Genomic DNA, 14602 nt, shown 5'->3' with positions numbered 1-14602 from the left:
TTTTCTCTTGTTATGCTTTATTCTCTCTAGAAGTTTATAGATTCCAAAGGTTATTGCGTTTGAGTCGTAAATCTTCTTATAGAAAATAGAGGATGACGATAGCACTTTTAACCTTCCCTACCTCCTGCACTTTGTGATGCAAGGGAGGCAGAGGGAGATTTCCTGCATCAAAACTAGTCCATATGATGAACCCATTGTTTTGCTGCCTGTGGGGCTTTGCTTTAATGGAAATGTCATATTCAGGATAACTTTTCAAGGTGTGTGATGGAAGTGTCCAGCAATGCGGTTCCAAATTACGATTCAGTTTTTCCTCTTGACTATGTCACATTGCCCTTGAAAGGATCTGAAACAGTAGTTAGGTTGACAATACAGGATTCTCTCCTAATACTCTTCACATCAAATTTTTTTCTTTTTCTTTTGGGGTATGAACTTCACATCAAAATTAGAAGGCCTATTCTCACCTCTAACGCAGTATATTCCTCCCCTGAAATGACCCATGCTCTCCAAAACAAATTTGAAGCAGTTGGAGCGAAATTCAAGGAAGCTAAATCACATTTATATAATTAATGCCGCCGAAACCCAAGACCTCCCCTAGGGAGGTTGGGTCTTTAACCGCTTTACTAACTCATCATTGACAATAATTCAGAGTTCTTAAAACCTTCATTTTTAAGCAGCTAAATAAGTTTTATATTACTAATTAAGTTCTGTAAAACTAGTCCAAATTAAACCTTACCCACCAATTAAAACATGCTACTACAGAGTTGCACAACCAAACGCTTCCTAAAAGTAACGAAACTGAACCTTTGTTCTCACACACATTACCTCATTGTTGAAAACTATAACCGGTTTGAGTTTAGATTATTTTGTAAATAACTAGGAAATTCAGAATCCAAATCATTGCTCATTTCCAAACAAAATCAATGATCGTTTGGTAACGAAAAGCTGTAGGTCGGTAAGTCATTGATTTGGCAAACAAATTGCACTGTATTGCTTCAGTTCAGACAACTCAGTCTACAAAAGCCTTCCAACACCAACATCATCGGTTCTAATATCTGATGGTATAACAGTATCACATCGTATTCAGAAATTCAGCCAATTCCTCCACAAAAATTTAGTGCCTGTCCTGATCACATCGTCTCACAAAATTTTCTTTTCTGCTTCATTTTGTTTTAGGGGTTGGGGTGTGTTACAAAAACATATGAAGGAAAAGATCCAGTGAACATACGCAGGTAACACAGAACGGGATTTGGGACATTCAAAGCTTCAGATCTCTAGCGGCCCATCAATACAGGAATTTACCTGAAACATCAAAGAAGGGTTTAGTTCATAGTCCAAATGACTAGTCATATGCCTGTATTCAGACATTAATTGTGTAACAAAACACAATGGGAAATAAAAGAACAAGCTCAGATTTACTGAATGGTGCAAATGCCAGGGATAAGTGAAGTCTCTGGGTCAAAACCAACCCCCCCCCCCCCCCAAAAAAAAAAACACACCACCATCACACAAAAAAAGAAAGAAACGTATCCCTACCAAGTGAAGCCATACTACCAAAAAACAACAAGAACAGAAAAATGTAGCCTGCAGGCCCTGCATATTCCACCTGATTCATTCGAAGTTTAGCCAACTGCCAGCAATCAATTTTGGATACAAAAGTCCAAAGTGTAGAATGGAGGCCAACATTCCCAAGGCAGTTTGTTCAATGAATACATCCCAGCTAACCAGCTCCCAAAATGTTCCACAGAACATAGAAAGGACAAACAATATGTTCTATTGGTCCAGCTGAATATGCAGAGGAAATAGACAATGCCTGATATGAGCTAACCAAAATTTTGTGTGCTCCAGAGCAAGAATCAATGCAGGTTTCAAACCAAAATTTATCAAATTACCCTAGGTGGTGAGGGACATAAATTTAAAACTCCTGTTCCCCCTAGGCCCCTACTATTTAAAATCTCTCTGTTATACTTGAGTTGAAAAGGCTTCACCTTCCTGGTTCCAGCTGTAAGCCTAAAGGCATAGATGCCAAAGGAGTGCAAAGCATACTCCCGTAAGAAGAATAAAGGCAAGACAACTGGGACTCACTGACCGTTACTACGTTTCTTCTGGTTCAGTTCATCCTCTCACATTGGGGCTACTTGTTCTAGTTGTTTTTTGCCTATTGTTTTTGAAGTCATTTTGGAGACATAGTGCTTGGCGCATTGATCAAGAGCTTACTTGCTAAATGCTTGGTCAAGGTTTGAAGTCCTAGAACTATAGCTCTGTAACAGGGTAAAGCTGCATAAATTTGACCCTTCCAGACCCTACTAAGTGCAGGGGGCCTTGTGCACTAGATGCAGCATTTCTTAGAAGTCAAATAAATATAGAGCTACGCGACAGCGAAGGGCTCCCTTTTATCTTTTCTTTTCAGTTTCCTAGTGGGATCCCCCCCCTCCCCCCCTTTTATTTTAAAAAACATACATCTTCTTCTTTTTTTTTAAAACAACAATCCCTCCTCCCCACCCCCCCCCCCACCCCCCCCCCCCCCAGGTGTATCTCCCTCCCCCCCCTGGTTCCTCCCCCCCCTTTCCCGGGGCCCCCCCAACTCCTCTCCCCTTTTTTTCCCCCTCCTTTCCCCTTTGGAACCAGTGCCGTTTCCCCCCTTCTTTTTTGGCCTTTTTGGTGCCTCAATTCTCATTGTCTATTATGAGATTTTTTCATTGTTTTAAATGATTTGGCATCTATTATCATTTTGATTTTTATTTAAAATAATAGAAAAATCTCAAAAATCCATAATGAACTAAAAGTCCATTGTAGATTATGGGGACAATTCATTCTCTTCATTTATGCGGTGGCAAACTTGAAATTTTAAAATCAAGATGGGGTTATAACGGTAAAAACGCATTATTATATAAAAGCCCCTCCCAAACCCTCTCAAACCCTAAAGCGGCTCTCACTTCTTCTCAACTCGGTTTAACGAGGCTGCTCGACTCGCTCTCGCAACTCGGCTGCTCAAACTCACTCTCCTTCAGGCTTCTCGCTCCTGCACTCGGCTGCTCCTTGCTCTCCTTCAAGGCTTCTCGTTACTTTTACTTCTCTTTTTCTTCTTAAGGTGTGTGTTCATTTCTTCTCGCATTTGCTTGAGGACCAATAATGATCAGTAGAGATTCCTTTAATGCTATCCATGGCTGACTAACTTAGCTTAAGTTCTTTATCTGCTCAACCAGCTGACCATCTTCCTGAACGATAATTTTGGTAGGCCCCATCGTTATTGACCATCACATGGTTTCGGTGGGATTGTATCCCGCTATGCTAGTTTCTTGTGGGAAATGATAGAGTTGCGAAAGCTTTTTATCTAAATGGGGCCTTGAGTTGGATTGGAAAAGGAAGAGAGTTGGTTAATCTCACCCCGAGAGTGAAACCCTAGCCGTTGGAAATCTCAATCCTTTTTCTCTTTCTATTTCTTGTTTTCTTCTACCCTTTTTTCTTTCCCCAGAGTCCATGCCAGACAATTCTGGGTGGGTCGTCTATCTATTACTTGTTTCAACTTCCAAGATTAGCTAGCTTGCTTGCTGCCTCCCTTGAGCCTGTGAAACATATTTGGCTCTTGGGGATAGTTAAAGCTGTTCCAGATGTGGTAATTCTACTGGGTTTTCTATATTCTTGAATGCTGGAGTGTTTGGAAACGGGTTGAGTCAAGCCACACTTGCCACACTCGGCCACAAGAGCAGCCATGCTGGTTCGGATCAACACCCTCCTTCAATGCTACTCGGGTATCGGTTTGAAATAATGGCCATAACCAAGTTCCTAAACCATAACATCACTCCATGCTTGCCACTCTGTGAACCATCACTGCTTCAGGAGTCTGGTCCCTCTATCTTCATCGGGCTGCTAACAGGCCGTCCCAACTCCGGCGGGCCCGTGGTTGCTCGTGCTGCTGGCCTTCCGTGCTGCTGGACTGGCGGTCGGATTCTCGAGCTGGGACCCAAGGAAGGTCTAGCACTCGTCAACGGTACAGCTGTGGGTTCCGGTTTGGCATCTATGGTCCTTTTCGAAACTAACATCCTAGCCGTCCTTGCGGAAGTGCTGTCAGCCATATTTGCGGAGGTGATGCAAGGAAAACCAGAATTCACAGATTGTTAAACTAATATTTTATTTGATGTATATTTTTGGTAATTAGTTAATTGTTAATATTAAAATTAATAGGATTTTTTTATTTATTAATTTCTAGAAAATTTTCATTTTGACATACCAAACTTATTTTTCATTCCATAATTTATTGTCGACAAATGTCACCAAACCATTTGTCATTCTTGACCAATAATGGATTCTTATACTTATTTCTTTTAAATAGTCATAATAGAAAATGAGAATTGATACCAAAAAGAGCCTTAAACTAGCTGGAAACTCTTTTAAACAGATTGCTGGGGCAGATCATCTTCCTAAGTTTTAGTCCTAGGTGGATGCTCTGCATTTGAGCTCTTTTTACTGAAAACAAGACTTGACATCGTAGAGAATCATCCACCAGATTTATCCCATACCCTGGGCAACTCAAGGAACACCCAAGAGGGTCATTTGATCAGTGTTTGGTGGAATTCGGGCCTATTGATCTGTCACAAGATTTGCTCAAGTTCCTGCTATAAGGGTTGTACAATCTGAACCCACACCCCCCAAAACCCCCCCTCCCCAAACCTTTAATGCGAAGTTGACCTCAAACCGGATAAACCAGCGGGAGAACAATTACAACCAAGATCAATACAACAATGAAGACAAAATTTACTAATTAGAACTTTTTTCTTTTGTTTTCGAATAAGAAAGAAGAACAAAAAAGGATAAGAAGAAGGGGGTAGGGGGATGGGCTATCTCAGCCCTGGGTCACTCACCCACAGCTATCTCAGCTGTTCAACATGGATTCCTCCATAAGCAATGGCAACATGGCCTACAAATTTGAGTTATCTAAAGTCTCCCCTTCTATTGCAATGTGAGGGACTATTTATAGCTTGGCTAAAGCTTTATAATGAATAGAAAATTAGTAGACTGAAAATAGAAACTAACAACCTAGTAACTAGTGATAATAATCTAATGGAAAACAAAAACTAATAGGATTTATGATTCAGCCACATGCATAAATAACTTATATAGACACTATTTAAGGTCCTAAATCTCCCAAGAATAAAATCTTCATGTAATCTGATCTTAGGCCCAACAAAATCCTTCGTGCCCAATATGCCAAATAAAGGGCCATGACACTATTCACGTGAAGAGTGTTTTGGCCTCCCTCTTCATGATTTATCCTATTGTAGCAGTCTAGGTGACTGATCAAAATAGTGGAGCAAGGGGATCTTCTGCTTGGACCAGCTAGCTGGTTTGAGGTGGCCTCCAATGCTAATCTCCAAATTAAACTTTAAAATGATTATAAGATCAAAACAAAGATGTAGACAACCTATAATTTAAGGGAAGAAAAAAAAATTAGAGGCAATTTTCACATCCCAGATAAAAAAAAATGCAGATAAAATTTTTTTATTTTCATATACAAATTATATATTGTAGATTATTTTAAAAGTTATGATATTAAAATCCTAATTTAGAATGCTAAACCAAACAAAACCCCAGGAAAAGAAGGGCACAATTCAGCCATACTTACATAACATGGACAGACGATGCCCCAGAAACAGCAGCAACTCTCTGCGCACGCTGGGCTTCACACTGATAAAGCTCCTTTAGTTCTTTCTTTGCTCTCCGAGCCTCTCGTCGCTCCTCTTTTACTGCAGCCTGGATGTAAAGCAATCACAGTTAAATATTGGTATTAATCAGTGTGAGCACACAAACGAACACACATGAAAGTAAGTACTAACACACAGTGACTCATAGCTAACACCATCATCTTATGAGCCTCATTCCCTACTCTTTAGGCTCTCTGAGGTCTGGCCTAGAGCCAAATCTCCTATCAAATCCTAAAACAATTCCCATTTCTATCCAATTTTATAAGGCTCATCTTCACAATTTAGGTACCATCCTTAACTACACATGCTCCATAATTAAGTAGTCTATTATAACTCATGTAGAAGAGTTGGTGAAATGATTACCAAGACTTAACGATAAGAAAAGTAAATCAACAGTCGATCCTCAGATTCCTCTAATTACAAGACAACAATGTAATAAAATTTCATAATAAAGACAAAGTTCTTGTTGGAGTTTTCCCGACTTCTACAACCATTTGTGGACAACTAAAAAGGTTGTCCCAAGTGTTCAGGTTTATGGAAAAGAAAAAATAATAACACCAAGAAAAAGAGGGATGGATAAGGCAGCACTTGAGAACAGTTGAAATGGAGCTATTACCTTCCTTTCTTTCTTTTCTTCTTTTGACTCCTGGCCATGAGGTTTCCTCTTCGGCAGCTCAGGTTTTATGCTTGGTGCTTTCTTCACCTTCTCCACAACAGCTTTTCTGCTGTGAGGTAAAAATTCAACCGGAAGCCTCTCCTTTCCACGAAGGGAAATAACATGATCGCTGGCAGCAGCTTTAGCGACAGTTTCAGCCAGTTTCTTCTTTCTACCATATGCTGGAGCTTCAATTTTCCCAGGGTGGTTATCAAGATTCGAAAATGTAGAAACAATTGTTTCACAGTCCCAGGCATCTGATTCATCACTACTTTCTTCTAGAATCATCACATCTTCATTATCTTCATTTTCATTGTACATCTCAGCATATTCAGCACACCGACGGATCAAATCAGAAGCAGATTCCATAAGTTCTTTACTGTTTGATCCACCATTTTTGGGCAAATAATCGGCAGGAACTCTGTACTCAACATCCAGATCATCCGTAACATGATCTTTAAGTACATCATTTAGTTTGTCTGCAAGGGATTCACCTTCTGCAGCTATGGAACCATTGTCGCCATCATCACTGTCTGTATCATATTCCTGAAGTGCGAGCTGTAATGCAAACAAAAGGTTGTAAATGATGAAAACATATAAAATGGCAATAGGAGCAAGTGTTTTCTTGACGTATACTTAAGAAAAATAATTACTTGAGAAAAAAGTAAAAAACCTGAAGCCTTAGAAGAAAAGATCTAACATGGGTGAGAAAACAATAAGGCAAACAACCATAGGCAAGGATCATAACAATTGAGCAACACCTTTGGCACTAGGTATATATAACGTCATCTCACGTCATCTACCAGGAGCTCCTTAAATGATCTAAATGTTGTACTTGTTCTCAAACAAGTAGAGATGACAATCATGATAAGGTTAAACTAATGCAATGATTGGGTTTAACACATGAAAATAGGCAGCAAAAAACAACTTCAAGATGACGTTGCACTAGACTGAAAGGGATCAATGGTACATCAATTAACAGGATATTGTATGAATCAGACAATTTGAATGGACCAAAACCTGCTGGGGTCCACTTGAGGGTTAGGGTTGATTGTGAGGGTTAAGTTAACATAGGGCAGGACAGGATATATATTGAACCCAAGCCAAGTTGATATTCTGGAAGTATGGAGGATTCCTCATAGAAAGAGGACTCAAGGGTAAAAGAGTAGTCCTAGCCAGTCAGATGAGTGGATGGGCATAACACTTGGATTGAACCTTTATTCAAGTGGAACAAAATCTCAGCAGGTTTTAACAGTTAAATATGGCTAAAAGGAATTCTGACAAAATACTAGTGTATAAACTTCTACAATATAGTTGCAGGTTTTCAAAGCAATAGCTTGTCAGAACTTAAAACTTGAGTAAAATGGATATGTTGATGTTAGGGTTTTAATGGAATCCTTGAGCAGCTAAGGGGATTGAAGGTGCGGATGATATACGGGGGCTACGGGTTGATTTTGAATGGATTCCAATGATACGTATGGATTATGGGTAGGTTTTATACTTTAATTAAGCTGGGGTTTCCAAAAATGAGAAAAGAAAAAGGGGACGTTAGGGTTTGGGATTAGAGGGTTACAGGAAGAAACTGGACAGCAAGGTCTCTCATATTAGAATTCTTGCAATTGAAATTGAGTGTAAGCAACATGTGTGTGTGTGTGTGCATGTTCTTTACTTAAAGAAGAGAAAGCCTAGAGAACTTCCCCAGCTTCACAGTATAAAGGAATCGGTGCAACCAATTCTGCTAATGAACTTTCACCAATCCCACCACTCTTTGGATATTACTTATTAAACTAGAACTTTCACACAAAAGGCGAAGGCAACAGCAGCTTCTTGCAATAGCAATTTCATTAATAAAATTCCTTTTAAATTATAGACCCTATTATAACCTAATAGAAAGCTCAAAATAGACTCTCATACCGAAAAGGAAAGGCAAACCCATTCCTTAACCTATTAGGTGACCTAAGTTCACTAGGAAACTGAAATATACAGATAAAGTCTCCAGTCATGTGCTGTCACAAACTAACTTGACCCATTAGTTCAAGTGGTCCAATCTTCAAACTTAAAAATTAAACCAAGTCCTAAACATGATGAGAATATACAAATAAACAGTTAAAATTATGTTTCTAACATACACATTTAAAATTATGTTTACATAATCTCCAAAACAAAACTTAAACCAAGTCCTAAACATTCAAGTCAACAAATATTTGATGATTCATGGAAATTATGACTCAGCAAGATGTATACCAAAAAATCATATGCAAGTGGATTCATGATCTCCTTATTATTGGACAACTGGATGCACACTAAACTGTAGGCATGGTTACACATAGACGATAGATACCTACCAACCATTCAAAATTTGCTCAACTTTAAAAGGACAAGACAGGAAACAATTAAAATTGCTTACAAACTTAGCTGAAGACGACAAACTTGTAGATAAATATGCACATGTATATCTGAAAATTGTCAAATCATGACTAAAAAACATTCATGATGCTGAGACCATTTCGCAAAGCAGTTGGCGAGATCATGCTAGCAGTCATCAGGGAAGTTAGTAAAGGTGCAAAGAACAAGACTCTGAAATTAGAATACACCATTGGATAATGGAAGCATGTTCCTGCAACTAAAGCTCGTATAATATGCATCCTGATTGTAATGGAAAATTATTTTATTTGGAACTTCAAACCTCTGGGAAAATATAATAAAGGACCAACAAAAGTTAATAGGTCAAAAAGCTTCTCACCATATCAAATTGTTCATCCAAAAGCCGACGAGCTCTTGGCTGGTCAATTACAGTCTCTGACTCTGCTTCATGGCTTCTGGACATATCATTTCCCAGCAACTGAAATCCCTCTTCTTCAGCATAGCAAACAGCATGCTTGCTGACTTCTTGTTTCGTTACCCTGGACCGCTCAACTGAATTCATATTCTCATCCAGAAAACCTTCCTTTTCTTCAGTAAGGTTTGCACGAACAACAAAATCTTCTTCCAAGTCCTCGACATCTGATCCAAACCGTGACAGATCACCATCATCAAGCAAAGCTGCCACTTCAGGATCAACAGCCTTCTGGATCCTTAAACCCACAGTCTTCGCTGCAGTAGTGTACATGGAGATCTCATTTGCATCACCATTGGGAACTGGAGGAGGTATGCTTACCTTTGAAGCATCATAAGCCTGAGTAACAGAACAACACATAGCCAGAGCTTAAAAAATAATATTAAATCTTTATGTTTAAACATAAAAAGGATACAGTCTTTCATCAGAGTAATGCAATTTTCAACTGACCTTTACATCAAGTGGGAGCTGATCAAGCTTTGCTTTACTGTTATGGTAAAAGGCAGAACCACCTCCAGTGTTCTTAATCTCCCGAAGATGAGTAAGATAGTTATAACCATCGTCTGGCAGTCCAAGCTCCAAAATTTCTTTCCTTACATGTTCTGGTATTGGTACTGCCCCACTTAACAGTGTTTGGTTTTGGCTTTCATGTGTCTCAAACACGTCACTCTCATCGTCATCATCGTAACCATAAGCATCAGCAAATATGGAATTTGGTGGATCATTTGGAACATCATTTTCAAAGGAGCAACCAGGATGAGCAGTCCCTTCAATATCGTGGACATCATCAGATTCAAAGAATCCATTAACCGAGTATGGATTATCATCTACCCTAACGAAAACTCGGTCTCCAGATGGGCCATCACCATTACTGGGATTGGACGAATCTCTCGCAAGTAGATGAAAAGTTGCAGATTTTTTCTTGTCGATGAACTTCTTCTTCCCCATTCTGTCAGGCCAATGCTAGTATTCCAAAGAAAAAACTGGAGAGAAACTCAACCTTTCAAAGCCAAACATTGCTCAGATATCAGAATCAGAAGAAGAAAGAAAAAAACATACATTCAACATTCTCCTAACACAGAGCCCACACATTCAGGTTATTGAACATTTTGACCATTACATTGCGTCTTTTCCACTAAAAATTCATGTCACTGGAATAAAATGGGAAGGTTTTGACCTTATATTTATTATGTCAAATTCAATTGTTAAGAAGAAAACTATGGCAAAATTTCAAGATTGACATAAATCGAAAGAATTATCCAGAAAAAATAAAAATAAAAATGTCCTCAGTTATTAATACCTATTGTAGCTGATGACATTATCAATCAACTAAAAAGTTGGAATACATACTAATGGTGTCAAATATGAAAAACATTGGAATTACTAACATCAAATAGAAGAATATAAATATAACAACACATTAAAATTACATAAGTATACGGAAACTGACAGAGTACTGAGACTAAAACTCCTCCGAATAAGAAAAATCTGAATCCTCCAAACAGAACCCAAAATCACTATAGAATCAGGTTCCCTTCGACGCTCCCGACCAACAACTCCTGACTATGGCTTTCGAACCTAGTAGGGAGCCCCTACTCGAGTAAAGACGGCTCAAGGAGAAGAAGAAGAAGAAGGGACTTACCAAGAAGATATTCCAGGGACTTGTCGGCTACCACTGCAATGAACTACGATTCTGATAAAGAAGATTCGCCGCGGCTATCAACTTGGAACAGAGACGGGAAAGAAAGATGGTAGTGGTCTCAAAGCAATTATATGGAGACTCTCCAGCTTCTCATCTGATATTGCACGAGACGGAATTGATGGCCTAGGTCACCAGAGACGAGGAAGATAAAGGAGAGGAATCGCCTTCACAGGGAGCGCCGCCAGGGTTTGAAGCTTTATTACTAAAAGAAATAAAAAATATTTCCATTGCGTTTTCCAAAATACCCTTAAACATATTTTTTTTTTTTTTTTTTGCCAACCCCGGTTTATAAACCGGTGGTTCGACCTGCGTTGCGAAAAACCAAATTTTATCTATACGTTAGAGAAGTCTCGCCCACATTTAAAAGCTGATCTCCTTGAAGAGTAGTCGAGGTGGGAAAAAAAATCATTAGGGCTGCGTTTGTTTGCAAAGGTGGGGTGGGAAAACTTAGTCTTGGAAAGAAAAAAAAACATGAGGGTCCCACATGTAGTAGTCAAAATTTGAATTCACTTCCAAGTTCCAACAAGATGCAATTGGGAAAAACCAAATTCTATCATTTTAACATTTAAAGGAAAAGTCACGCAATTACACATTTTTCAAGAATCTTCCCTCCTTTTTTCCCAGTCCACGTGGGAAAAAAAATCATTAGCTCTTTATGGTTGTTATCATATTTTTGGAATATGGATTCATCCTATTACAATTTCAGGAATTACTTATACTCATCATTTAAAGCCAAAGTGTCATGTGAAACCAAACAATTTTGTCTAACAGTTCTCATCCAATTTTTTTGCTTTTAGAAGCAAGAAACACCAACAATTGTTTTTCAATGGGTTGTCAAACAGTTCGTAAATTTTTACATACACGAAATAATTGAACCCCCCTAGTGTGTTTCCTTTTAAAACACCTGATTTTGAACTGAAAATATAAAAAATTGATCAGCGGTGAACATTAAATGGGTTTACCATGATAAGGTTCTTATTATTTTATTTTTTTCTTTTTATTTGTGGGTAAACTAAGTATTATCAACATTTTCCATGAACCGTGGACCAGAGAGTAGATACCTAAGCCAACCCTTGTGGACTACATTTGGACCAGGGACGTCCGATCGGTACTTCTCGGCCTAGATACTCCCCATAAAGCCTCTTCATAAGAAGACATAGAGAATAATACGAATAAGGCTTTCTCCCGATCACATGGGCCTTTTGGGGAAGAGGACGAGGGGAAGGCTTTCCACGTAATGGACACTCCAACATTTAATGCATCGAAGATTCTCACTATCCCATTGTGGATAGGAAAGCTTCTAATACACTCAAGATCTTCCTCGAGCCCAGAGCTGATGACTCTATTGTCCCCACATTTGTGAGCCGCGATCACGCCAGCAGTTGAGTAGACTAACACTGACCTCCAATTCATCGACAAGACATTCTGACTGCGGAATTGCCTAGCACCCTGACTTGCCTCCTCACGAAGTCACTTCCATCGTCCACCCTTCATTGGATCGGATATGTATCCAAAGGCCATAGAGTGATAATGAGGAGGGAAGGTATGGACGGATTATATATTCTCCCATCATGCCTAAGAAGGGGCTCTCTTTGGTTCCTTTTTTTTCTTTCTTTCTTTCTTTATTTCTTTCTTTCTTTTGATCTCCGTTTGAAGATAACTTTCTCAAGAGGAGTCTTTGGCTCTCTAATCTATACTGACTTTATCATCGGAGGTGGCTTTCCGTCCTCAGAGGCGGCCCACTCTCACCTTCATTTTGATCGCAGGAACCAGGCCCAAATCCAAGACGAACCAAGGAGTTAAGACAACATTTTTCACAACAACACTAAGAATATTAGAATGAACGTAACTTTCCACCACTCCTACTGGGGGCTAGGACTGATCCATAAAAAACTAACACATGTATGTCATAAGACTCACTACTTCCCTATCCTCTGCATTATTCTCCACTTGCCTGCATTCCTAGCCATGTGTCAAACATGAAGCATTTGTTATCTTTTCTTTTTTTCTTTTTTTTGGGTGGGAGTTCCATTGTTTTGTTGTACATACCGTATGCTTCAGTCTAACTTTTGATTTTGTTGATGCAATGGTCCCAATTTACAGGACCAAGTAAATTACCAAATTGGATTACTAAGTGATTTTTTTTTATTGATTTTGTTGATCAGTGTTGGGTTATCTATTGATTATATTCACAAAGTATATTATGTGCAAATTTATGGCCAGTAAAGTGGATTTACCTATTATCCTTTTTTTCATACTCATTGCAAAGTAATTTCATTCTCTGTCTTCTTGCAAATTATTTTTATTTTTCACTTCTAGAGGAATTCTATGAAGCTAATCCTATAGGCTTGATTTCCTGTGTTAGTGAGTCACATGATTGAAGATCTGATAGGTTTCTAACATTGCATGAGCTTTTCGGAGCAACATATTTTACTAACTAGGCAATTGGTTTCAAACATTATATTTTTTAGGTAGAATTGAAGTTAGTTATTGTTAGTTTATGTGTGGCTCGATTACATTCTTAAGAGTTATGACGTTTAAATATGCAATATTTGTTGGCTGAGCCAATACATTAGGGGTTATTAACATAATTTTGAATGAAAAGTAAGTGAAAGTATGTATAAGAAACGCTACAAAAACCAATATCATGGTCAATGCTCTGTATAACACCAATTATATTGCAAGACAAATGGAATTAACAATTTGAGTGGTGAAAGAAGTCCTCTCTAATTCCTTGAAGGTGTATTTAGTGGACTTGAGCTCTAAGGGTTTGAATGAATGAACTTTTAGTTCACCAAAAAATTACTTAGTGGACTTGGCATATTGGCATTCGTAATACTGAAACCAACAATGTTGATTATAACTTCCACTTGCATTTGAAGTGGCTTGCGCAAAAATGCATAAAACAAAATTTTGATCCATCATAGAAAAAATTTATATTATGAATTTTGAAGGATATCTTTTATATTTTTTAAACAATAATATGATTTAAAATGAATACCAAACATATCAAGAAAATGAAGAGTGTGAAAATTTGAGAATGATAATTGATATAAAAAAGGATTAAAAGGTGAACTCTAAAAGTATGATTATATTTCTCTTAATAACTTAAAACTCTTGCTCATGCAAACTATTAGGCCTTTAAGTCATTAAAAAAATATGTCCAAAACTATCACACTCCATTACGTGCATTCGGCATGCCACTTAAAAAAAAAAAAAAAAAAAAACAAACAAGAAGAAGAAAAAAAATTGTAAATCCAAATTTAATCTTAGATTTGAAAGTCATAGTTTTGAATAAAATTGGCAATCATAATTGAATTTACATGCCATTGGAATATATTTTAGGATCATATTGAGAATCTTAAAGGGTATAAAATATGTTTGAAATTAGAGGAAACACCATCTTTATATTTACATTGGGTTCGACTCTCCCTAATGGTATAGATAATAATCCCTACTAATATTAAAGGAAACAGATCATTTATCCTCAAATGCTTGCGTCCCATGCTCTCATAGACTCACACTGACACACCGTCCATGACATGAATGGTTATCTAAAGTAGGTCCCACTATTTCATGTGAGTGTGAGAGTATAAGAACAGACAAGTTGGCAGTAGAGGATCTGGATTAAGGGTTTTAATTGAGTATTGAAACGGTTTAACCGTATCGAACAGAGCCGTCTAAAACTGCACCGTACCGCTCATTTCAAA

At 38.1% G+C, this 14602-nt stretch overlaps 1 protein-coding gene across 2 annotated transcripts; it reads right to left on the bottom strand.

Moving 5' to 3' along the window:
* Positions 1–728: 728 nt before the first annotated feature.
* Positions 729–11085, bottom strand: LOC149017002 (Low temperature viability protein). 2 transcript variants are annotated; one of them, XM_089151304.1, is made up of 6 exons: positions 10833–11085; positions 9641–10190; positions 9098–9529; positions 6316–6912; positions 5621–5748; positions 729–1299 (listed from the first exon to the last, which is right to left on the bottom strand). In XM_089151304.1, the coding sequence occupies exons 2-6, from the start codon at positions 10136–10138 to the stop codon at positions 1296–1298; spliced, it is 1659 nt and encodes a 552-aa protein (XP_089007430.1). In that variant the 5' UTR covers positions 10139–10190; positions 10833–11085; the 3' UTR covers positions 729–1295. The 2 variants fall into 2 exon arrangements, with proteins under 2 accessions (XP_089007430.1, XP_089007431.1); XM_089151305.1 differs by lacking the exon at positions 729–1299 and having other exon boundaries at positions 5617–5748.
* Between the last annotated feature and the right edge of the window lie 3517 nt (positions 11086–14602).

This window comes from Hakea prostrata, chromosome 4 (assembly GCF_041222555.1).
Source record: "Hakea prostrata isolate BN-2017 chromosome 4, UWA_Hpros_2, whole genome shotgun sequence".
NCBI classification, from domain to species: Eukaryota; Viridiplantae; Streptophyta; class Magnoliopsida; order Proteales; family Proteaceae; genus Hakea; species Hakea prostrata.
The sequence above is the reverse complement of the archived record's forward strand: the minus strand, read 5'-3'. Positions and strand labels throughout refer to the sequence as shown.